This window comes from Pseudonaja textilis, chromosome Z, assembly GCF_049901715.1.
Source record: "Pseudonaja textilis isolate UNSWEBS1 chromosome Z, rPseTex1.2, whole genome shotgun sequence".
Lineage (NCBI taxonomy): Eukaryota > Metazoa > Chordata > Lepidosauria > Squamata > Elapidae > Pseudonaja > Pseudonaja textilis.
Window position 1 is genome coordinate 18,947,836 of NC_142008.1, and position 26,275 is coordinate 18,974,110.

At 42.7% G+C, this 26,275-nt stretch overlaps 1 protein-coding gene across 2 annotated transcripts in view; it reads left to right on the forward strand.

Moving 5' to 3' along the window:
* The first annotated feature begins 6,609 nt into the window (after window positions 1-6,609).
* Window positions 6,610-26,275, forward strand: part of MKX (mohawk homeobox) — a 58,619-nt gene continuing 38,953 nt past the window's right edge. The window contains exons 1-3 of one of the 2 annotated variants that reach the window (XM_026710045.2): window positions 6,610-6,758; window positions 12,107-12,376; window positions 20,071-20,230. In XM_026710045.2, coding sequence (XP_026565830.1) covers window positions 12,192-12,376; window positions 20,071-20,230 — 345 coding nt within the window. In that variant the 5' untranslated portion in view covers window positions 6,610-6,758; window positions 12,107-12,191. Of the gene's footprint in view, window positions 6,759-11,294; window positions 11,457-12,106; window positions 12,377-20,070; window positions 20,231-26,275 lie in introns of those variants that run through there. The other variant, XM_087916880.1, reaches the window with a different exon arrangement.

The following is a 26,275-nucleotide window of genomic DNA, read 5'->3' on the forward strand; positions in this document are numbered from 1 at the left end:
CAGCTTTCAACCATCTGCCTGGGCTTTATAAATATTTACTCCCAAGTAATTTAGAGATGACCAAGTTGGAGAAGGATGATCAATGTGAAAAGCATTCTGGAAGTAAAAGGCTGATCAAATACACAAAACTTCTGACTCAATGGAAAGCCCATCTTCCTGGGAGTACAACCAAATGTTATGTTTCTACGAGCGAAGAAAAGTATTGTCAACTTTTGTCATCAGGTTCCAATGGAATTGGATGACGATGACAAATAGCCACAGAGATACAATTCACTTCCAGTATCTGCGAGCAGGCAGAAAATTTGATGAAATAATTATAACAATAAGAACGGTGGTGGGATTCAAAAAAATTTTAATACCAGTTCTGTGGGCATGGCTTGGTGAGTGTGGCATAGCTTGGTAGGCATGGCTTGGTGGGTGTGGCAGGGGAAGGATACTGCAAAATCTCCATCCCTCCCCACTCCTGGGGGAAGATTACTGCAAAATCCCCATTCCCTCCCCACCCCACTAACCTGCTTTCCAGCTCCATTCTCCTGTGCAAGGCAACAAAAGAAGGCCAATTGATCCTGGGACTCAGGAGGCAGAGAATAGAGGTGGGCGGGGCCAGTCAGAAGTGGTGTTTGCCAGTTCTCTGAACTACTCAAAATTTCCACTACTGGTTCTCCAGGACTGGTCAGAACCTGCTGAATGCCACCTCTGAATAATAAGAAAAACAAAGTGATGCTGATAGATTCAATGGTATATGGCAGGTGAAAGAGCACAGATGGGCATGGAATGTTGTTAGTATGCCAGATAGTTGAAGAAGCAAAATGGGCATTAGAATAACTGATGATGCCCTGAACTTAATACACTGTGGAGGCTTATTTAATACCAAAGAGGTGAATGTGACCTGTAAGAAGGACCAAACAAAAATATAAAAGATCCATGGGAAGGCAAAGTATTCCATGGTGAGTACATAAAGGCAAAGTAGATAACCAGACTAGGCAATGGCTAAAATCAGGAAAGTTGAAAAAAAAAAGACAGGGAGGCTAATTCTGGCTGCACAAGACCCAATCTTAAGAAGCAACAGGCAGCAAGTGCCTCCTCTGCAAAGAACCTGAAGATACCTGGTTGCAAGTTGTTACAAGATGATCACCAGATTAATTACAAATAACAGCATAACAAAGTAGCAACAATGATGCATTGGAATACCTGCAAAAAATATATTTGCCTGCAGGCAAGAACTGGTGGAAACCACCAAGTAGACAAGGTAATGAAAAACAAAGAAGCTAAAGTGTTGTAGGATTTTAGAGTTCAGATAGACAAACATTTGCCACACAACACTCCAGACATAACAGTTATCAATAAGAAAGACAAAGAAAGCAATCTTAATCTTAATAGGCACCTTAGCTGCAATGCCAAAACATCTGGAGCACCACATGAAAACCATCCGCATTGACAGAATTACCATTGGTCAACTGCAAAAAGCAGCTTTACTTGGCACAACTTACATCCTGCACCCTTTAATATTATTAACAACAACATCTACCTATCCCAAGTCTTTGGGAGGACTCAATTGGTGGATAAAAATGCCAAATCCAGTCTAAACATCTGGCTGACTGTGGACCCAACCTTAATATTCTGGGCAGTTTAAAACAAAACAGTACAAAAGGAAAAAGAACAAAGATGGCAGAGACAACCTAAGATGGGAATAAAGAAAAAGAAAAAGTGCCTTCATTCTTACTTATCAAATACCTGGGTGAAGAACCAGGTCATCAAAACACAAACTCAGAGTTTAAATCTCATATAATGAATTAATGTTCCAGGATCTCATGCAAAGTTTGGAATGGCAGTGTCTAGCATCTTTTGTTAAATCAGGATCAGCTTTCAATATCCAATGACAGGACTCAACATCAGTAAGCTCTGCCAGCATATTCTTACGCTGCACGGTAATATATGATTAGCACCCAGTATGGATACAGCCAAATTAGAAGGGAAATCTACACAACTTGTCCTAACATTTAATATTAGCACTTTAGACATGGATCTGAGCGTGAAGGCCACACTCAGAAAGTGAGTATGCTCATGAAAAAAAGCAAATAAAAACCCAAACAAGAAAATGTATAAATAAGATAGGAGAATGAAAGAAATATTCCAGTAATAGCAAAATTCTGCTTCCAGGAAGTATTAAAGGAGAGTATGGAACAGCAGTTTAAACAATACACTCTCCTATTTTTTTTTCTATTAATGTCCTATTTCCCCGCCTTAAAACTGAAAATGAACTTTCATGAACTGTATATATTTTTGCTTTTAAAAAGCCACAGAATCATTTGAAAATATGATAATAGTAACATTTAAAAGCTAGATGAGTTGGCTTCAAAATATCTATGAAGAGTAGATTCACCAATAATTTTTAAGTTATTTTATCTGTGGTCAGGAAATCGTGCCAGATAATGGCACATGTAACTCCATTACCATATGAGCTGCACTGGTCACCAGTGTGTTTTTGGGTGCAATTCAAGGTGCTGGATTTCACCTCTAAGGCCCAGCCTGGCTTTGAACCAGGTTAGCTGAGGAATCATCTTTTTCCAAGAGTTTCTACCCATCCAATTTGATCCAGCAGATTGGGTATATGCGGCAAATCCCCTCAGCCAGAGTATCAACTGGCAGATTCTAGAAGACAGATCTTTTCTGCTATATCTCCCTCCTTTGTGGAATATCCTCCCCTTAGAAATTAAAATGGCCCAACTCTGTTGAATTTTGGTAAGGCTTTAAGAACTTGGGTGTGGAATAAAATTGTGTTAAGGGCTCTGTTTCATGATCTAGTATTAGTTGGTTAATTATCTTGGCTGCTGTATGTATTTATTGTTTGGATGTTTTTATTGTTTTACATTGTCTTAACTGTTTTATAGTTTCAGAATTGTCAGCTGCCCAGAATCACTTGGCTCGGATGATTGGCTGTAAAGATTGCTTCAAAAAATAAAGACATAATTGGTACCAAATTGTCCTTAGAACAGTGTAGATACTAACACATTAAAACTTTAATAAATAATATTTCTACTCTCATTTATTTATAACTATGAACTCAAGGTATATAGTTCATCTCTCATAAACTGCAATCTGACATATTTGTGCAGTTTCCCATTTACTCCACAGATTGGCTAGTTTCAACGTCTTCAGAAAACTGAATAATTATGGCCCAGGCTGCTGAAAATACCTAACTGCCGCCAACATTCCCAAAACTCTTAATTGGAATTAAAAGCAATAATAGTCTAATAACTGGGATACTTGCAGAGAAAGCATTGCCTGGGAAGAGGAGGCTATTGTACATTATGTACCATTTGAAAATACTGTTGTAATCTGACAGGTTTTAGATTCCATTTATTTGCATAAAGTAAAAATATTTATTATTTAATGTAGGAAATACTCATACATTCACCACTTTTGCAGAATAAGACTCATGTATCCAAGGATAAATTTATTTATTTACTTATTTGTTTCTTTATTTGCCACCCATCTCACGATCAAGCTACTCTTATATATTTTGGTTTTATATTGCAGGGAGGGTGATACGAAGTCTTGTGAACAGTCCATATAATCTCTTAATTAGAAGATCAGGAGACCTTGAGTTCTAGACCCACCTTAAGCACAAGGCCAGCTGGGTGACCAGTTCCTTTCTGTCAACCCTGGGAAGGAAACAATGGCAAACCACTTCAAAATCTTGCCAAAAAAAATGTCAGGAACTTGTCCTAGGCAGTTACCAGGACTCAACAATCATTCAAAGGTGCACGCACACTCACACAAAGAAAAATATATATTATCCAGTACTCACTTTTTCACTAATAAGTTCATTTTTCTACCCTACTAGCTGTCATGCTTCTGTCAGAATCTGTTTCTGAGGGGGAGACGGAGCAGCTGACAAGGGGTGGGAGTGTGGCTCCAGTGGCTGTGGAAGAAACTGGGGAAGGGTACAGTCTGGCTGGGCAGAGCAGGAGAGAGGTGGAGCAAAGGAGAGGGAATTCAGAGGAAGATCCAGGCCCACCCCCTCTTCATCCTAGGAAGGGATGGAGAAGGGAGCAATGTGAGTTGCGTGACTTACAGGGGAGGAAAGGGCCCTGATTCCCTTCATTAGCTGCAGCTGGGAACACAGTGTTTAAAAAGGGAAGTTGCACACAGCAACTCATGGGAAGCAAATCATGAGTTATCTTTTATTGTTGAGGCTTATCTGGGTCCCTGGTGTCTTCCCAATTGTGTGTGTTTTGTAGCCTTTGAAGTCTGAAACTTATCCTGCCCTGTCCAGTTAATTGCTGCAGTGTGGTTTGTGTGGATTTTTATTTACAGTTTATATGTACTTTGTTTTCGGACTGAATTTCCTCCACTTAAAGACTGTTCTTGGAAGAGTTTTTTCTCCAGCCAAAGGTAACTGGACATTGGGGGCAAAGTTGGAGGTATTAAAGGGACTTTTGTTACTTATGTGACTGTGTTGCCTTTGTGTCACACCCCGGGTCATCACACTAGCTTTCATTGTTTTAACTTTTAACAAAGAACATAGAAAAGCAACCGAATGCAGTTATTAAAAGCATGGAGAACTTGTGCTTCTCTTGATGCTGATAACTACAAGTTCCTTTTCTCTTGACCATGCTGATGGGATTGCTGAGAGCTGTAGCTCAGCAAAATCTAGAGGATGTGGGTCTCCTCTGCTGCATAAAAGCAGGCAGCAAGACTTGCTTTACTTCAAGAGGTGGTTTCCTCACTTCCTATGGATTGCTCCTTGAGAAGAACATCAAATCTCATGCAAAGACTTACTTACTCAGGATTTTCTCACTTTGGAAACTAACATGGAACTTCTCACTCCTATGAGAGTTTATTCATCCTAGTGAATTCATTGGGGCTACTTATAAACATGTGCATTTAAAATCACAACCTTTTTTGAATTGATGCCCAATTCTTCCCCTCCTCACTCTATTAAAGCTTACTAAAATGATTCAAGAGTAGTCACACTCATTCATCCAAGCTACTCCATAGCATTGCTGTGAAGAAGAAGAAAAAAGACACCTCAGCAAAAGCCATTCTTTGCTTCAGGAGACAAAGTAGAATATACATTACATAATACCGTATTTAATTTAGTGGAGCTGCTAAATTCAGTCAGTGGTAATCCATATGCTGTTTATCTGTTGATCAGTCAACTTGGAACCAACGTTCCCACCCACCAGTGGACTTTTAATAGAAACAACTTAAGAATAACTCTTGAAGGAAATCAAGTAAAGGTTTTTCAGTTAAACTCATTTCCCCCACCCAGGTCCCTGAAGTGCAGTACTTTTATTCCCTCTGCCTCCTATCCCATCTTTTGGAACTTAATGGTTTGTCATCATTTCTGGAGCAACTGCAAAATGTTTTAAAGCTGCATTTCAGCCAGGCATTGCAGACACGAAAGCCTAACATATGTGGAGCACACCAAGTTGGGGAATGTTGATTTAAACTTTAGTTGGAAGAACTTGTATTCATGTTATGACAACATATGGTATGTCTGTAAATCCAGTACAAGCAAGTGTGTTCAGGGTCTATCAAACACAGTCGTATTCAAAATATCTTTATATTTTGGAGGACACATTAGATTTAGATATATAGTGATCGTTTCCTTGTCAAATAGATTTATGAATAAACAAATAATTGGGTGGAAAGACAAATCTCTGCCCACCTCCTTAACAGGTGAAGAGTGACCCTTTGGATGTTGCTAAATGACTTGAGTCCCTGGATCACTTTCGGGTTGTTCCAACCTCCTTTCATTCCATCTCCAGAATGAGAAGGAGTGCTGCTTTCTCCAAGGCCTCCCTTATCTTTTCAGTGGGCTCACAAATCAGTGTAAAGTATATAGAAACAGGTTACAATTTTGCAGAGTTCTCTAGCTTCCTCCATAAATCTATGTATTTAATCTGTTCTGATTTATTTCTTTTGAGCTGAAAGAGGCATGATTTTCAACACCCTGGGAACAGCAGCATTAAACTGAGTAAGGTTACTTCGGAGTGGCCATGCACTGTTAAGCACCCAGTACTTGGGCAAACACCTCCCACCAGACTTTCCAGACTGGGTCTCTCCCAGACTGCAGCTTTTAGGATTCCCAATTATGCTGCTCTTCATCTTTTAAAATGATTGGGGATTCTGGCCACTGGTGTCCAAGGCGATCTAGGTCGGGAAGACTACCTTAGACAGCAATACAGTGAAGTATCTCTCTCCCCTCTTCAGGTTTTTGATCCTCCTGGCAGATAATTCTATATACCGGAAGGGTCAAGTTTAATTTTCATTTCTGTCTTTGCCTTGGACAAGACAAGAGTCGCCTCAGGGAATCCAACAACCGCGATCCTCCTCCGCGAAAAGATCGGTCGGTCCACGATCCCGCCGCGTTCTCCACCTCGCCTCGGCCCCTCCCTGTCCTTTTGACAGACACCGCCGCGGGTTTAGCAGACCGCCGCGGCCCCGGAAGCTGGATACGACAATGGTACGATGTTCGCAGACTGAGCTAGCCAAAGGGGAAACATGAGAAGACGCGGCTATTCACGTTCCCGGGCTAGGGCGCTCCGGTCTGGACAATAAAGACGAGCCGCCGCCGCCGCCGCCGCCGCCGCGGGGTGAGAACTCTCGCGAGCGGTGTGCGTGCCGAAAGCGTGTGGCGGGAGCTGGGATGGGAGAAGGGAAGAGCGGAGCTAAGCCAACCAACGAACAAGCACGCAGTCAGACCGAATCCCAGCCCCGCAGCAATCGCAGCTCCCCACAGCCGCCAGGTACTGACCGCTGGAGGCATCCCCGGGAGTGGGAGAGGACGCGCGCGCGCTTGCCGGGCTTAACCTGAATCAAGGCAACGGGAGGGAAGGGGCCCTTTCCCGCAGACATACCTCAACCCTCACCTTCGGACACCGAAGTGGTGCTTCTGTACCAACAAGCTCCCGCAGCCCCGGTTTTCTTTCAGTCTCCCTTTTGCAAGAGACGGTAGCTCTTGTCCGCAGCTGGTCTCTGGCGGTTCCTGACGAGGGGAAAAGAGAGCGGGAATCCTGGCAGGGCGGTGGGGATACAGGTGAAAGCTCGCTAAGGTTTTGCCGCCGGCCGTGTCCACCACGTCCGTGGTCTCAGTAGGCGCTCGGTTCCGCCGCCGCTCAGCAGCCCCGCTCGCCTAACGCGCGCGCGCGACTTCTCTGCCTGCTCCCCTTTGAAACGAACCCGCGTCCTTCAAGGAATGAGCGATTTCTCTGCCTAAAAATGAGAATATTAATGAGAATACAGTCCGGACGCCTTAACTGCTAGAAGGATTTCCCCCCTCCCCCCGCTACAAACACACACACACACACACACCTTAATAAGATTCATAGAAATAGCAATGACAGGCTATGAAAACTAGGTACGCAAAAGATCCTAAGGGGAAACGAGCGGTTTATTTTTTATGTTTTTGCCTTTCCGTTTACTGACTGGGGGCAGGGCCGGCGCTTGATGTTGTAAACCTATTGCCACGAATGGCTCCAATGAACTGCGCCTTGTCCCATTTGTGAGCGGAACTGCCGCATCTCTGTTAGGCGTGTTTGGGACGCACAGATCCGCAGGAGAGCTATCGAGGCGCAGCATCCTCGGTTGGGTGCCGTCTGTTCTCCAGAGTTGCGCATCCGCCTTTCTGCGAAAATCGACGGGGCCTGGGCGAAGGAGCGCTTGCAAGCAGCGGTTTGGTGGTCTTTGCGGAGACCTTTGCGGAAACTGGGTCCCACTGCGGGAAACGGCTGTCGCCTTTTCCTGCGTGTTATTCTCTCACTTACTTTGCCAATGACTTTTAAGTGCCGCTCTGTATTGTGCCTTAAACAAGGAACTTGAGAGATGTAGACACGGTTGAAGCGACTCTCGCAAACCGAATGTTCTTTGGATGTTTGAAATTCATGTACGGTAAATTTTGAAATATGGCTGTTTCGACTTCATTAATTATCCGAACGTGTATAGTTCGGCAGTGGCTCTGGGTCACCGATTACAAATTGCAATAGGACTATTATGGTCCCTTTCTCCCTCCCAAGGAACGGGCTTGTTTTTAACTTCTTTTGGTTCTGACGGAAGGGGACCTCCCTGGTTAACCTGGAGAACGCGTGGGAACGTCTTTGTCGAGAAGAGAAGAGTCCGGCTAACGTGAGCCAGACCGAGGCCTTCGAGTGGTGGCCGCTTCAGAGGAGGGAAGGCTTGCGCCTCAGAGGCAATCCAAGATGCTACCATTTAACTTTAGGGAAACTACCTCCGTTTCAGCTGAGGCCATCTTAATGGGGTAATTTGATGGTGCTCGGGGGCTTTTCTTTCTTTTGTCTTATTTGTAAAAAGTCGCGTCCCTGAGGCATTCCCACCAAACCAGAGGAATGCTTGAAATATGGCGAGGGTCTATCCGGTGCCAGATTCGATCTTGGGAAAAGTCCTGAGGACTGGCCTGAAGGCACCTGGGCGAGAGCTGAGGACCGGAGGGGACTGTGGGGAGCGGAAGAGTTGTTTTCTGGGCCCAGATACACGAACGCCGGCAGTTTCCGATCCTCTTTTAGCCCAGTAACGCTTGTCGACTTGCCTTGGAGGCTCTTGTCCCGCACAGAGCGGCCTGCCAGCCTGACGCGCGTCCGCGGCGTGTTTTTCCTGCGGACAAGCCCGAAAGGAGTCTGAACAACATCCTCGCAAATATTGACAGTGGCTACTCCAAGCGTTTTTGGAGTGGGGAGTGGGGAGAAGGCGGCGCGATTCCTGGAGATGGGGAAGGTTTAGTTTGGGATGGAGAAGCGGGATGGTGCGTGGAGAGGGCACTGTTGGCGCTGATCTCTTGAGTGACTTTGGTCATCAGAAAGGCCCAAGGGAGCTCCGGCCGGGGAAGATTGCCTGAGCGTGTTCTGACGAAGCGAAATCGAGCGAAGGTAGCAAAATGAAAGGTTAGGCTGGAGTTAAGGGGTGGGCAGCCCTAGAGAGCAGCACAAGGCGGCAGCACCCGGGGCTCTGCTCTCTTCTCTCCGCTGTCCCCAACCCAGAAACGCGTGGTTGCGAATCTGAACGCGCTTCCTGCTTGAGCGATTTTCTTGCCGTGTATTGGAGCGAGACAAGTTGACAAACTTATCTCGCCTCTCAAACGGGGCCCTTTCAGCCTCTCAAAATCCACAACGCACCCGCACCCGTTTCAGAAGTTTGTTTGGCCGCACCTCTTTCTGCGCATCTTTTGCAGACTTTGCCTCTATTCCTCTTTCTGTCCTGACATCACTCTGGCTGAATTTACCCAACGCGCTAAACCAGGGTACAATCGGAGGGTAGAATGGTGTGTGGTGATCACGAGGCCATTTATAAACAAGGTGGTTTTGAAGCAAACGGGCGGTAGTTTTTGGTAAAACATGGTTAAAGAAGTCGTGGTTTGCCTATGCAGCTGAAACTAATTAGCCTTATCTCTAGGAACGAACACCCATAGGGGCAGGCAGCATCACGTGTCTTTCTTTTTCTGATTGGGAAGAGCCCCTCCTTCCCCGCTCCCCCTGTAGTTTCTCCCTCTAAGTTATTTCCACCGCCGTCCACTCTAGGTTGTTTATCTTCTATTTCTGATGCCCATCTTCCTCTGTCAGACTGATCTTCAAAACTCAGAGGTATGTGATATTTGAGCACACACTTTTTATCCGTATTAGTAAATTATAAGATGTGAACGCATATGGGCATACTTCTGAACTGGTCCGGATGGATCCAGGGAACTTGGCCTTCTCTGCGGGATGCGAGAAAATGACCAGTCTTGGGTTTGTTTAATTTGTTTGTTTAATTTAACCTGTTTTCCATAGACTCGCGGGTGTTAATTTGCGGTGTGTGAATGGTGAAGGGGAGGGGGAAGTGTGTGTGTGTGGGAAAACCTACCAATGGTACCCAGTGCAGGTTTCGTTTTAAACCGAAATAACATTTACCTACATTCCAAAAGTTGCTTGGGACTAAATCCTACTCAATTCAGCGAGTCTTGCTTTCTGGTAAGCTGGCAAAGGTTGACCTTGTTTGAAGAATGTCCCATCACAAAGTGAGATCTGTTTCCAGTGGCTTGCAGGCACGTCCATGGAATGTTCTTGGGAGCAGTACAGTAATTTGTCTTCCTCTTTTCCTGGGATTTCCGCCCCCCCCACCCCAAACACACACACACTATTTCTCAGCTTGCAGTCCTGGGATTTCCCCGTAGCCTCCCATCCAAGTACTAACAAGCTCTGAACCGGCTTAAGTTTGAAGGTAGACAAGGCCAGATCGTAAACATGTCTCATATCTTTCTGTAGGTTTTTGCACTTACAGGCAAGAAAAGCTGATTTAAACCCGATTGTTCAATTGAATAACTATATATATTCAATTTTAGCCTTAAAAAAAAAATCAGCATCAAGAGCATAGCAGAATATTTTAAGCTTGGGAGAGATGAATCTGCTTGGTATACAGACTGCTGGAGTAGTTTAAAGCGGGAGGGGGGGCCGGGACGGCGGGGGAGAGAAAGTCTCCCACGTATTCATAAGTCCCATGCATTCACATGAGATTTAATGCGTGCGCATTTTCAAAAGTAGGGGAACAACCACAACCTGGTTTAGAAGATGCTTAGGATTGCCTTTGTTTTTCTAAACCTCCATTACATGAGAGGGAGAATCAATATTTCTGTTCTTTTCCTTGAAGCAATCGTTTAGATCCTAGGTCTGTAGGTGGTCTTGCAAGAAAAAATAAAGCAAATTTCAGCAGAAACTTTTCCCCAACCATTTGTGCTTATAAGAATTTGTTCATCTCTTAGAATGGCCTCCCTCCTTTTCTGGGCAAACAGAGCTTGAGGCTGCTAAGAGTATATTTTATACAGACCATTGTCCCACTTTAATAGTAAATTATTCCAATAGAATAAACACATAAAAACAAATGAATATATAATTAGGCAAAACTACTTCCCAGCCTTACAGTAGCAAAGCGGGCACTTCCTGTGCGATACCTGTCTCTTCTCAGGGCAAAGAAAGAAAGAAACACAAAAGCTTATCAAATTTGTATCAAATGTAATAGTTGGATGAGAAAACACCAAAAAGTCTATGCTGTAGATTGGGAAAGAAACCAACAACAATAAAAAAAAAACGTCCCAGAAAAAAACAGTGATTTTTGAACAACGTGGAGACGTCGCAATCCTGGTGGAAAAAGCTGTTTGTCCTCCTTTCCTTCCTGATCTGTGTGTGTGTGTGTGTGTGTGTGTGTGTGTGTGTGTGTGTGTGTGTTTGGGAGGAACAGTCCAATTATTGCGAAAACTCTTCTGGCGAAAGTCCCTTGCTCGCTTGCAGAATTGGTCCTGTCGCTAGGGGGCGTGCAGACAGGTGTAAAAGAGGCGGGAACAGGACCGGCCGTGCGCGAGCCGGGAAAGTGAGCCCCGAGACACACGCCCTCTTGCCCGAGCCGCTTGCCCGCCAGACGGAACTTCCGTCTCTCTTTCGCGGAAAGGACAGCAAATTAAGCAGGTGATGCTGGGTTTTCGTCTACGATTCGGTGGGAAGAGAGGGATGCTCGCAAGGGATGGGAATAGCCCGGTAAAGGAAGCGACTCCGCCGAGAGCCCTTAAAAACCCCATAAACGCAAAATCGAGGTTAGAACTGCGCCCTAGTTCAGCAGAGGCGGCGTTTGATTTGAAGCGCGCCGCTTTTCCATCTCTCTCTCTGTCTCTCTCTCCGAGCGGTAAGCCTTTGCTGGAAAGAGGCGCGTTGCCTAGGTTCCCTTTTCGCTTTCTCTGACCAAACCGGCGCGAGATGGCTTGGCGGGACGTGTGAACTCAGCCATGGGTTTCTTTTTTAGGTTTAGCGGGGGACCATTCCGAAGAGCGACTGATGCCCGCTCTTCAATATTGGCAACTTTTCGATCTCCCTTCTCTCCCGTCCCGCGGGGGGGTTTGGGAGGGTGTGTGTGTGTGGGGGGGGTTAGTTTCCAAGGGGTGCGTGCTCCTTCGGTAGCCCTGACAGCTACTTCTGCAGCTGCTGCTGGCGGCTCTCCCTTCGCGGGAATGTTCCCGTCCTTCATCTCTTGGTTCCCTCCTCCCCCACCCCTGCCGCCCTCCTGCGCGATGCGTCGGGTGATGTCCCGGGCCACCGAGTAACCCGAGGTTTCTCCTTTGCAGCACGCGCCTGTCCCCGCTGACCGGAACTGCCTGCCCGCGCTCAGCCGGCCTGCTCTCGCTTGAAGGACGTTGTCACCCTCCAGCCATGAACACCATCGTCTTCAACAAGCTGAGTGGCCAAATGCTCTTCGAAGAAAGTGCCAAGGAGCACGACAGAAACAGCAGCCGGCCATACGGGCCGGTCTTGGAGGTCACCCCTCGCCCGGAGGTCCTCCTGCCAGATCGTCCTCCCAATAAAGACAACCTCAGCGTTCGCCATAAGAGGACAGGGTAGGTGCCCGCCGGCTCCTGGGTCAGGGCTTGGAGGGCAGGTGGTAGGAGGAGAGGTTTTTCTGGGCAGGAGAACAGAGAAGCTGGGAGCACTGCTTGAATTACATTCTGGGGTCCATCTCCTCCCACCTTAGCCTTTCCTATCAGGGTCCTTGTGTGAATGATCCAGCCAGCCCAACACTTATGCCCGTCTTGTCAACAGCTTAACTTCCAAACCTTTCTTGTTGAGCTCAGCTCAGCATTCTAGTTCATTCTACAATTATGTTCACCTGAATTATTTCCACACACTTTTAAAGGATCCAGGCATATTTGGAAGATGAAAATCCCACTGATAGGCTGGGCGGTTGGCATTATAGAAACCATACAGCCAATCTGAAATGGTGGTTTGCTGGAAACCAGCAGTTACCTAAATACTGTGAGAATAGGGAAAAAATTGTGCCAGGAAAATGAATGAAAATTGAAGTGGCTGAGCATTTACCTAGGAGAGTGAGACCTCACTGGGATTTACATCTGAGCAAACTGATGTTAACAATAACAATAATAACAATAATTAACAACAACAACTAGCACTATCTATTAAACAATATTACATTTGAGATGCAGCTAAAGACAATAATCAATATGATGTTAATTAATTAATACAGTTCTTTTGTTGTGCCTATTTTAACCATGCAAAGCAAATTTACTACTGTTTATGATTGCTTTTCAGGTGATGGATAATATATTTTTATGGGCCTTGCAAATATATTCAGACTTGGTTTGGTTTTTAAGGAATGCTTTTGTACAATTATTTTGCAGTTCACTGCCACAATGGTTATTGCGTTAACATGTAAGACCTAATCCATCTGTTGTTCCTACATTATGTATTCAAAAGAATCAACATTTTCCCCTTTTCTTCAGAAAGAGGCGTAAAATGGGTGGGTAGATATCTTCATGAACAAAATGAGACACATCTAAGGGTAATACACAGAGATCAGAATGCTCATTTGTGGGAAATATCTTCATCAGAAATTTAAGGGATGTCAAAAATGGAAAGGGAAAGGGGATTCTTTTTTCCTCTGACATGAAACGTTAAAAATCACATTAAGTTTATACCAGGGGTGGGAATTATACTGGTCGGATCCCATCCCTGGTTTATACTTACAAAACATTCCAGGTTACCAAAAGAATGGTTGTGCTGTGCTGAAATGCTGAGATGCTACAGGTATTACCAACTGATTCATACAGAATCACATTTCAACAATAATAGTAACAAGTAAAAAGACCAAAAATAAATTTAAAAAAAAAGTGGGGGGAGGAGGCATTCATGGCTGGGTAGGCAGGGAACAAGCACCCTTTGAAGGTAGCATCTTCAGAGGAAAATAGCATTACAGGACCAAACTCCATAATCTTAACCAGAAACTGAGACCAGTATGGAAGGGCAAAGAGCAGTGAAATAGGAAACTGGCAGAAGAAATCTCTGGATGAAGAGAAACCAATAACAGGCCTGCTCTTGAGCAGGTATTCTGATATTTATTGGATTCGTAGAAAGGCCAAGTCCAGTTGCTTGATTTGTGTATTTGCATGCCCATCTTCTCACTAGGGATACCAAATGTCCTGTACCGGTTTTGAAGGGAGTGCAAACCTGTCCCTGAGTATAATCTGTTTCTCTAACGATTCTCCTTTGTGTCCCAATTTTGGATACGGTGGATTCAAACTTATGTAAACTTGCTTCTGTGTCAATTCCATGGAACTTTATTCAGTAAGGCTTCTTTCCATGAAGGGGGACTGCATATGGTTAGGCTTTACATTAATTAAACAGGACATGCCTAAAAAAACAACACATGCCTAAGAGATGAGACAAAATTGTTCATGTCTTCCATTGGATGAACTTCTATTGGGATAGGAATGTACAAGCATCCCATCAAGCAAACATTTGCCTTTGCCTAGACAAAAATTCAGAGTGCAATATTATCTATCCATCAGCCATTTAGAGTATTAATTGCTTATGAGTACTGGGTTATCTGCAAAGGTCAATTTTAATTTCATTTAAGATTGGTCATGTGCAGAAATTACTGACATGTATTCCCCTTAATAATTAGCCATATACAGATGCAAGACCTTGGAAGTGGGAAGGAAGTTATTGAATATCTTGAATAGCCAGGTGTGTACAAATTGCTTGATCTCAAAACAAGGGCACATTAGCCACGCTATCGGTTAAACCAAGTTCATCACTTTGGGGAACTGCCTGCCCCGTTTTGAAATTGTGAAAACATGCTAGATATGTTTTCACAAAAGGATTCTCAAGGGAAAGCTTTCCCCAAGATAAACAATATGCAAAATGTTTGTGTTGTGTTATCAGAAAGCAAGATTAATTAGGTTGCTTCCCATCACAGCCTCTTGCCCTGAAAATTGATCTCAGCTTCCTGGTTCATGCATGGGGCTCATGGTCAAACTGACACTTGGCTTCGCAGCATCTTCTCCCAGGTCCTGGACTAGCACAAGAGACATGCCCCTTTGATTATATATTCACAGGTTAGCTTTGGGGTTTTGATCTGTCCTCTTTTAAAATATACCTGGAGAAGGGGGGTGGGTGTGGAATTTAATTCTTTATCTCCTGCTCCAAACTAGGAAAATTTTTCCTTTAAAGACATTGTTGATCTTGGGAGGATATCCCCTATTGTTGCCTACCATAATAGAGCCATCTAACTGTCCTCAGCTTGTCTCACAGTGCATTCAACAAGCATATTGTATAGTGCAGCTGTGAAAATGAAGACTGTGGAAACCACTAAAACCTTGGGTACGCTCCTGGGTTCTCTCCAAGTATTAATATTAACTGTATTTACAAAGGAAAGGAGAACATATTATGTATAGAAGAGTGATATTGACTGTGTTTAATTAAATTTAACTCTAGTTAAACTAATATATATTTTTCTCTGGTCCAGGATGGTTTTGCTACTCTTATTCCTGCTCCTACCTTGGCTTCCAGCGCATGACTCAAAGACTTCGTGGCTGCTTAGCTGCCCTGCCTGCCTACCAGACTGTGAACTCTAAAGCAGCAGTAGAATAATGACTGAAAATAAACAAAAGCTCATTCAGAGAAAACATTCGTTTTAGATTTGGTAGATGTTTAATCTTGCCTTTCTTGTACCAGATTTTATTTTAGTTAAGTACAGGTTAATTTGGGTCCAATTTGCTTTAAGCAGCACACGATCCATGATGTAACTTACAAAAATGGTGTGCCTGGAAATTTATGTGTGGTCTCTCACTGAGGCAGATTTAGCTAGTTTCAAATATATATGAAACTGGTTAACTGCTTAAGGAAAGTGGAGAAGATGAAGTTCTCCCTCTATACTGAAAGTCAGCAACTTTATGATCTTTGGCCCCCCACTCAGAATTCCACAGCATGCTGTCTAGGGAATTCTGGGAATTGAAGTTCACACATCTTTAAACTGCTGAGATTGTGAAATACTATCCTACATGTCCCCATTGTGGAGGTAATTATTAGAAAGCCCAGTCACCTCTCACTGACAGTATGGGTTTGGGAGTAGGGTGCTCTTACTGTTATTAGTGTGGTCTGTTGGACTGATACTAAACCATGGGCAATTCTTTGTGTTTTTGTGCTCCTCTCTTGCTGCATCTACTGGGGGTGGGTGGTGTATTGCATCCTAATAGTATCCGTATCGCTAGATGCTCAGGATAGTACATCCCTTGCTTAAAGATGGAATTGAAAGAAAGGTGCAGGAGAGCACGTTGATTAAGCTAGCCCTTTCCTCCTCAGTGCCCTGGGAATAATGGGATGGCAACGTCTGACATTTTCTCCAGCATGACTGAAGATTGGAGAAGATTGCTGAACTTGCTTGCTTTGGCTGCATCCTTATCCCAGTGGAGAGAAAAGCTAAAGGCTTGTGTCAAGTACCAAATGTTTTCTGTTAGCAAACACTGTTTTGTCTGCATTTTCTTTTCTTCTCAAATCCCTCTTCCAAGATCAGACAATATTTTAACAGCTTCCTTCTTTGAGAAAGATCTTTTATCTTCACAAGAAGTTGAGATACTATGCAGGCCAGAACTGGACATTGGTATTTAAATTATCAAAGCCTCCAATTTGGCAACTCCTTTTTCCTCCAACCCTTGGTTTGCCCTTGGTTTGCATGCTTATATATTTGCTTTCTGAAAGGTTATTTTGATTTTATAAAAATGAGGAAGAACTATCACAACTGCTATAGCTAGTCGGGATGTTTTTTTTATACAGTTAGAGAGGCAAACTTGTTAAGTAATAAGCAAGCTCCTCTCTGCTTATTCTTCCATAAAACCTGAATAAATGATTATGCATAGTTTGTAAATCCACAAATTCCCTCATATGTCCGTATTTGTGGGCTGCTCTGAATACCTTTAGATCTTTGTTTAAAGAACTGTGGCCTTCATGCCTCAGTTGGCCCATATGTCTCAGAGATCCTTCTGGGAAATATTTGGAATCAATTGACCTTTAGTTTAACCAGAGGGTTCTTCTTAATGTTGCTTGTAATTATCATTGATCATGTACCATGACAACAATATGTTAGAAACGGCTCCAGAGTATATTCCCATTTATCATTGTGACTTCTAGGATGGCACTGATAATCCATCTAAAATTGGAATTATTGTAATCACATTCCTGTGAAAAGACAGTTCCAAAAGCAATAAAGCCAATGGAGCTGAAATTCAGGGTGGTTGTATCCATATTCTGGCTCTGTGTTGGGCCCATATTCAGCCCCTAGAAAGAGAAAACTTGGAGGGAGAGGGGAATACAAATATAATGCTGCAGTACAGGTGCAGGAAGTCCTCGATTTACAACAGTTCACTTAGTGACTGTTCCAAGTTACAACATCACTGAAAAAAGTGACTTACAACCGTTTTTCACACTTACAACCATTTTAGCATCCCACATGATTCACATTCGGATGCTTGACACCTGACTCACATTTATGACAGTTTCAGTGTCCAGGAGTCATGTAATCGCCTTCTGACAAGCAAAGTCAATGGGGGAAACCAGATTCATTTAACAACCACGTTATTAATTTAACAACCGCAGTGATTCAACTTAACAAACATGGTAAGAAAAGTCATAAAATGGAGCAAAACTAACAACAAATTTCTCACTTAGCAATGTACTTGTTGGGCTCAATTGCGGTCATAAGTTGAGGACTACCTGTAGTCCTCCACCTGTGATCATAGCTGGGATCAGAATTTCCATTGTTTGGCAAGGCAGTTGTGAAGTGAGTTATGCCCACCTTCACAATCTTTTTTGCCATGACTGTTAAGCAACTCGTGGCAGAGGTTCATTGAATCATGCAGGCGTTCGTGCAAATCCAGCTTCCCCGGTTGTTGACTTTGTTCCGACAAAGTCTGCCTGGGAAGTTTGCAAACAATGATCACATGACTCCAGGACACTGCAACCATTGTATATACTTGCCTGTTGCCTGAATTTTAATCATGTGACCATGGAGATGGTGCAACAGTCATATGGTCATGTGTCATTTTTTAAGTGACACCATAGCTTTGAATGGTCACTAAATGAATAATTATATGTTGAGGACAACTTAGAAAACAGTAAAATTATTTGTGTTATGGAGGGCATAAAGAGCTTGGTCTCTGGTTGTGTTAGGCCCTCTAATGAGAATCTATAGATGGGAAGCCATAATGTAGCTAATTTGATTCTGGTGTAAGCTATTGCTTGAGCCTGCCATTATGATTTACACCTTAAAAATTTTCTCCTAATTCTGAGAGCTGTATATTTAACAAACCATAGGCCAGTGATGGCGAACCTTTTTGTTGTGGTGTGCCGAAAGCATGTGCGCTCATGATAGCGTACACGCGTGTGTGCCAGCCCATAATGCATTGCACCCCATCCCCCTGCGCATGCATGTGCAACATCCCTGCCCTGCCCCCTTACCTGCATTGTGCATGCATGCACCTCCCAGCTGATTTTCAGCCTGTTTATGGTCATTTTCACCCTCCCGGAGGTTCAAGGGAAGCCTCTGCAGCCTCGGGAGGCCAAAGAATGGGTCTTCTGGAAATACCAGAAGTGCCTCTTTTCAGTCTACTGGGGGCCTGTGGAAATGGGAGAGGCCATTTTCGCCCTCCTGGAGGCTTGAGGAAACTTCTGCAGCCTCCAGAGGCTGAAAACGGGCCCATTTCAAACAGGCTGAAAATCAGCTGGGAGGCGCGCACATGCACAGTGCAGGTAAGTTTGACTGGGGCATGCCTGTACAAATGGCTCTGCATGCTACCTGCGGCACGCATGCCATAGGTTCGCCATCACAGACATAGGCAATCTTTCTTACAATGGTTTAAAGTGTGGTGTGAAACTAGCCAATATGTTGAAAGTTAAATTGTCCTAAATTGTTTTGAACCACTTTCATCTTCATAGTCATATGATGAAAGATAGGAATATAAGACATTCCATCACACACTTAATTTGGATGATATCCTTCATGATTCTAAGCTTGCTGTGTTATTTTCTAAAGTACAATTGCCTTTGGATAGATTGAGTTTTAAAACCGTTATTTGAGCGTTAAAAGTGTTGATTAAATCAAGTATTTTAAAATATAATTTTATTCATTTATTTGTCTGATTTATATACCATTTCATAAAAATGTGCATGGTGCACATTTGCATGGTGTATAACAAAATATTAGGTTATTCTATTTGAGGTATGTGGATGTCATAAACAATGGAAAATCATCATGATAGATACCAGAACTTCTCTAAATTCACATGCATTTATTCAAAGCCATAAATCAATTTATCCCAACCTAACATTTACCAACATGTTTAGAAGGGGTTGTAATCCAACCACCCCGCCCAATTGAAAAGATAATCTAATTGGGAAAGGCTGAATTACAGCCAGGGGTGGACTTCAAAAGTTTTTAGCAAAGGGTTCTCTGCCCGGTTGTTGGATGGGCATGGCCGTGGTGGGTGTGTCCCAGTTGGCCTCCTGCACTAATGCAGGGGGGGGGGCCTTTTTGCCTTCCCCGGGCTCTGGAGGCCTTCCTCGAGCCTCCAGGAAGATGTCCCCGAGGTCCAGAGGCTCTCTGGAAGCCAGAAATGGGCCCATTTCTGGCCTTCCCGAACTTCCGGGAGACCCATTTTTCACCCTCCTCAAGGCTCCATGCATACCCTTCACTTACCTGCATCCAAAACAGGCCATATGGGGACTCCTGGGAGAGGAGGGGCGAGGTCGGTGTGGCCAGCCAAGAGTGGGATTTGGGAGTTCTCTGAATTGCATAGACTCTTAGCTGGGGGCTCTCCTGAACCCCTGCAAACCTCCAGCAGCCCGTCCCTGATTACAGCCTTCAATGTTTACAGTGAATAAATAAAAGTTACTCCTTCCACATTGGTTAGAGTTTATATTTGCTATTCTGACTTGGGGAGATGGGAGAATACATCACTCTTCCACAAAGGAAAGCCTAGCAGTCATTTTTGCAGATCATTTGATCCGTTCCATTCTCAGCTCTGGAGTAGCACATTGGGGAAACGTGATGTGAGTCAGCCATGAAGTGACAGTGAGTCATGAAGGACAATTCCCTTTCATGACTCATTGATGCTCTTCTACTTCTCTATCCCATGAATGGCCGTATGAATACATAGCTCTCTGCCCTCCCTCCTAAGACCTAGGAGGCTAAGAATCTCAATATGTACCTCTTTCTCTCCTTTCTCTCTTACCCCATTCACAGTGCCCGGCAGAACAGTGGGAAAGTGAGACACAAGCGCCAGGCCCTTCAAGATATGGCACGACCACTGAAGCAGTGGTTGTATAAGCACCGGGACAATCCCTACCCAACTAAGACGGAGAAGATCTTGCTGGCTCTTGGCTCCCAGATGACTCTGGTCCAGGTAAGAAGGAAATGCATTGCAGACTCTGATTTAAGAAGTCTGATTGGTTGCCATCAGATATATCAGCAAGTATAGTTTACCTCTAAATAAAACATGCGTAACATAAAGACCATTTTCAGCCTTTGAAAGTCTTGTGTGTGGCTACTATGGACCACCAGAAGTTAAAAATGGATTTTTATGTAGTAGAAGGAGGAGAAATAATAGAGAAGAGTAAAAATTCGTTTACGTGGGAGTGGCATTCCAGAATGCATCTTCCTTCAGATAATCCCATTCCGGAGATTGTTGATTTCTGGAAGTAAGTTCCTGAAATCAGACTTGGAGGATTTACTTTCAAAAACTGCCAAACTCCCACAAGATAGGAAAAGTTTTGGCATGTTTCAGAAGAATATTTGGGAGCTCTCTTGGACATTCTGTTCCTAGAGTGACAAATTTTGCATGGTTGTAAAGATTGGAGAGTAATATTAACCATGTTTAATTTTAGTACCACTGAAAGTATAATCCAGGTGGCCATACAGAGGCCAAATATGATTTTCAATTTGGAAAGATGCACATCTATTGAACAAACAACTGGAGTTCTTAGTGTAGCTGGAGTGTACATGTAGATTTATTTTTTTTCTTCAATTAAATGGAAACCGAATACCAGCTATTTCATTCCAAAAAAACAGCATCCACAAGCTTTTATAGAATATTAATCTGATTTGATCTGTTCCAGAAATAAGTATCTATCTACCTCTGCCTTAACACTATTAATACTGGAAGAAAATTGGGAATTAAATTATGGCAAAAAACCATTATTATATGAGTAAATTAAATAGTTCATCTAGAAACTAGGATAGCTTGACTTAGGTTTCCAGGTGACATTTATTTCATCAATATGACTGTCTATACATGTGGGACTGTAGCATCCATAATTGTGTTTGTTTGGACGGAGATCATTTGAACAGGATGGGGGAAATTGGGTTGGGAATATTGTAGTAAGAGTAAATCAAGTAGTTGATTTCAATGCTTTGGCTTTAATTGGGATTTCATAGCAATAGCAACAGCATTTAGACTATATAGAACTTCATAGTGCTTTACAGAAGGGGTCACCAATCTTTTTGGACCTCAGGGACCACCATACTCATAATTTCAAATCCCGCGGACCACTAATATGAATTTTGACTGATGGTGGCTTGCTGACATTGGTGGGAAAGTTGGTCCCATATTCTAGAGCTGCAGTAGTCACAGGACTGGCCTGTGCACTGAACTGCCATGGATGAGCTGCTCCAGGATGACCAAAGGGCCAGTCCTGTGTGTACTGCAGCTATGGAATATAGGACTGACTTTCCCACCAACGTCAGCAAGCCACCCCAGGGCAAACTTCCCCGCCATTGGTCTTACCTTCCAGTTCCAGCTCGTGTGGCTCTACTCAAGGTAAGGTTTGCACTCAGCCGAAGGATGGGGACCAGCGGGTAGGAGGGTCATGTGGGTGGTACAGCCTTGTGTTCCTGCAAGCCTAGATTAATTGCCTTGGGGGGGACATTTCTCTGCGGAGCACCAAAATTTTCTCATAGACCACTAGTGGTCCTCGGCCCACTGGTTGACAACCACTGCTTTACAGCACTCCCTGACCGGTTTACAATGCCAGCATCTTTCCCCAACAATCTGAGTCCTCATTTTACTGACCATGGAAGGCTGAATCAACCTTCAGCCCATCAAGATCCAACTCCTGGCTGTGGGCATTATTAGTCTGCTTTTCTAAATATTGCACCACGATGGCTCCTTGGGAATTTTCTTGTATCAAGTCTATTGTGAAATGGTGTATAATAAGTGTTAGGCAGGTATGGAAGTATGTGTTCATTCTAGTCTAGCCTTATCATTTGACTTCTTTAGCTGTTTAGGAATAAGTTGGATACTCCCGTTAATTTTTCCCTTTCTTTGAATTTTTATTAAATGTAGTCCTTTGCCTTCTTAACTTTTCATGGCAATATGTTCCACAGAAATTAAATAGCATATTTGGTTAAGAAGAAAAATGCTTCATTTAATTGACAATCTATCTTACTTGACAGAGACACATGGTCTGAAAACAAACAAACAAACAAAAGAACTATAATAAAACATTCCAGATGCTCCTTCCATGCTTGGTCCAGCAACCCTGTCATATTTGCATGAAGGGAAAGAAAAGGAGAGAATGAATTGTGATCTGATTATTGATTATAAGAAGCCAATCTTCAACCATAACAGAGTATAATTTCAAGTCACACCTGAATGCAGAATAATTTCTCTGCAACCACACCAACTTAACCGCCATTATTTCATCTTGGGAACTAGGTCATGTTTTAATATGCACTTGAAAAATAGTTCTCATTCCTTAAAGCTGTGCATTCCAGATGGTCAAATAGTGTTGGATGACTGACTTTAATCTAGGATTGTTAAGTGCCAGGACACTTCTGAAGTTGACCAAAAAAAGTGTTCCCATGGTCTGTATTTCTCTGTCAAGCATTCCATGTAATAAGGTTGACCTTTCCCTTTACATCATTCTGTCAAATTCTGTAACACATTGCTATGTTATTTTTATTTGGTTAAGTTGATACAGTATTAGAGTTACGGTTTTATTTAAGTTTCAGTCAGTTCTTTCTCATGATGGGATTGGTGCCAAATTGGAAAAAAAAATCCTCTCATAACCCACCACAGTTGATTATTATTATTAATTGTAGCCATTTAAATTGCAATATGAAGCCAATCTGCCTTGTCCTAATTCCCACTGAACTTAGTGGAACTCATTGCTGGGTAAATATGAATAAGATTGCATTAAGACTCCATAAATATGAATAAGATTGCATTAAGACTCCATAAATATGCGCCAGAAGAAAAAATACCTTTGTGTAATTTGCCTTGTGTATAAAGGAGTTCTTTATATTTGTGGTGAATCTATAGCCCCATAAGGACATTCCTAAAGTTATCTCTTTTAGCCTCTTAGCTTTATGGCTTAGACTTAGACTTAGTTTAACACCCCTGGAGTTCCACAGGCTTGTTACGCTGGGACCTCCATCTTAAAAATTGTTAAAATAGAATTACAGAGTTGGAAGGGACCTTGGAGGTCTTCTAGTCCAACCCCCTGCTTAGGCAAGAAACCCTAAATCATTTTAGACAAATAGTTGTCTAATCTTAAAAACCTCCAGTGTTGGAGCATTCACAACTTCTGGAGTCAAGTTGTTCTACTGATTAATTGTTGTAACTATCAGGAAATTTTTCCTTACTTCTAAGTTGCTTCTCTCTTTGTTTAGTTTCCACCCATTGCTTCTTATCCTGCCCTCAGTTGCTTTGGAGAATAGTTTGACTCCCTTTTCTTTGGGGCAACCTCTGAAATATTGGAACACTGCTATCATATCATCCCAGTCTTTCTTTTCATTAAACATAGCCAATTCCAGCAACCATTCTTCATATGTTTAATCCTCCAGTCCCCTAATCATCTTAATTGCTCTTCTTTGCACTTTTTCTAGAGTTTAAACATCTTTTCTACATCGTGGTGGCCAAAACTGGATGCAGTATTCCAAGTGTAGCCTTACCAAGCCATTATAAAGTGGTATTAACCAGGGATGGGATTCTACCAGTTCGCACCTATTCTCTAGAACCGTTGTTAACCGTTGTTAACATTCTAAGCAGTTCGGAGAACCGGTTGTTAGAAGAAATTACTGGTCTAATCCTGTAAGGAAGGCAGGAAGGAAACATTCTGGTGTTGCTTGTAGAAACTGCCTCTCCGTTAACCCTTATTACATTCTTGGCAGGATTAGACTTCCTGTCTCAGGAATGTCTCTGGAGTTTTTTTTCCCCTCCTTTGCTGGTACTTTGCTTGTGTGGAGTGACCATTCAAAGTTACAATGGCACTGAAAAAAGTGACTTATGACCATTTTTCACACTTACGACTGTTGCAGCATCCCCACAGTCATGAGAGGCCAGGCGAGGAGATGCGTGCCTCAATGTGAGTGATATTGAGTTGGCCACACCCAGCCAATAACATGATTATCCACCCAGTCACATGACCCCAACCCACGCCCACCAAATAAGCCACGCCCACAGAACCAGTTGTTAAAAATTTTGAATCCCACCCCTGGTATTAACATTAGTTACTGCATTCATTATGTGTATATGAAGGGTGGAAAGTCTTTTTAATAATGTCAATTTTGCAGTCTTAATTCAAAGAAATTCAGAAAACATAACATGTAAATATTTTCTTACTAGCAATGCTTGTTATTGCTTCTCTTTCTGGTTGTTTATTATTTCTGCTATCAGAAGAAGATTGTGTTTATAATCTCTTATCTGGGATTGAGGTATTATGCAACCAAAGGAATGCTAAACTTTAAGCAAATTATAAGTATTCTGAATCCAGCTGGGAATCCTAAGACTTCTTATTAGACTTTTCTTTAGCCAACAATTTTCTAGCTACAGGATGGCTTTTCTTCAGTCCTCTAATCATACACAAACGTACTAAGGATAACTAGACACTACTGACCAGGCATTAGCTTGGGACATTTAGTTAGATGGGAATCCTGATGAAGACCCAATGGAATAAAAGTAGACGTTGTAGAGTGACAGCAAAAGCAAAGGTTTTATACACCCTCTCAATTTTATTCACTACAAGTAAGCAAGTAAGTGGTTAAATAAGTAAATAAGGTACCACAAGCACTACAAGTTGGAAAAATTAACATTGAGTTTCTGGTGGAAAACAGAATCTACTGTTTTTCCCAAGAATCTGTTTCCCAACCTTGGCATTTTAAAGATGAGTCTATTTCTATTTCCTAGAATTTTCAGCAAAGGCTATGCTGGCTGTGTAGATCTGGAAGTTAAAGTCCATATACCTGAAAATTGCCAAGGTTTGGGAAACCCTAATTTAAGATGTTAAAAGTAATAAGCTAGGACTTGCAGGTCCAACTTCAACTCAGCCATGGAAGTTTACTGAGGGTCTTGGGGCCATTCCTTCAGTCAATCCTGCCCCACAGGGGATTTGGGGGAGGGAGCTGTGAAAAAAACATGGTGGCATTTGCCTATCTGGGTTCCTGGCAGGCTATTAGCCAACATACAAACAAATTTTCCCTGTATTAGATAATTTTGGCTTAAGGAAAGGAAGAAGGTTTCTAAAAGAAGATTTGGGAAAAAAAATGTATAGCTGAAGTTCAGCTGAATACGGTGCCTAATTCATGTAACTTCTAGACTCCCTTTTTCCCCATTTGCTTTAGAGCCAGAAACATAATACTCCGAAACTACAGAACTAGAGCAGGAAGCCATATTCGACTAAAAGCCGCAGCCTATATTTATCTCACCAATTAGTCCTCAATTTGGAGGCTAGCAATTTGTCCTGCTAATTTGCAATGAATGCTGTATGTCATGTTTTCATTTGCACTATTCCCGTAGGGGTGGATTTATTTTATTTTAAATTTGGTTTTAGCCATTCCTAGGAATTAAAAAAAAAAGCTGAACATTCTTTCCAGAAGGGGAAATATGAATGGCTTTATTGTTGAATATGATTTGCCACAGTATGACTAATGGCTTGCTTTTGAGCTTCTGAGGCTCTGGCAATATTCAGCTATGCAAAAGCATATACTGCATAGGATATAATTTACTCAGGAAGAGAGAGTCGCTTAGGTGAGCCATCTTCTCCCTTTCAATCATCTCCAATCTTCAAATGTCTCAAACTTCAACTCTCAAAACTTTCAGCTAGCTTCATTCTGTTATTGATCCAAACATCTGGAGAACACAGTTTGGAGAAATTGCTCCTTTAGATGTTTATCCTTGTGCAATACGATCCCCAATATCCCAGTAATCTTTTCCCTTCAAAGGAGATAAAGATAGGAACGTACTCTATGATTTATATTTTAAGTATGATGTTTGTTTAATGCATTGGAAAATGGGAGGCCTGCCCTAAAACCACCTGAAAAATACATCTATCTTAAAAAATAAAAACTTTAAAAAAATACATTTGCTGAACAGAAACAGTTTATCAAAATAGTAAATAAGGGAGAGGGGGAAGCAAAACAGAATGAACGGCATGTAAAAAAAAAATTCTTA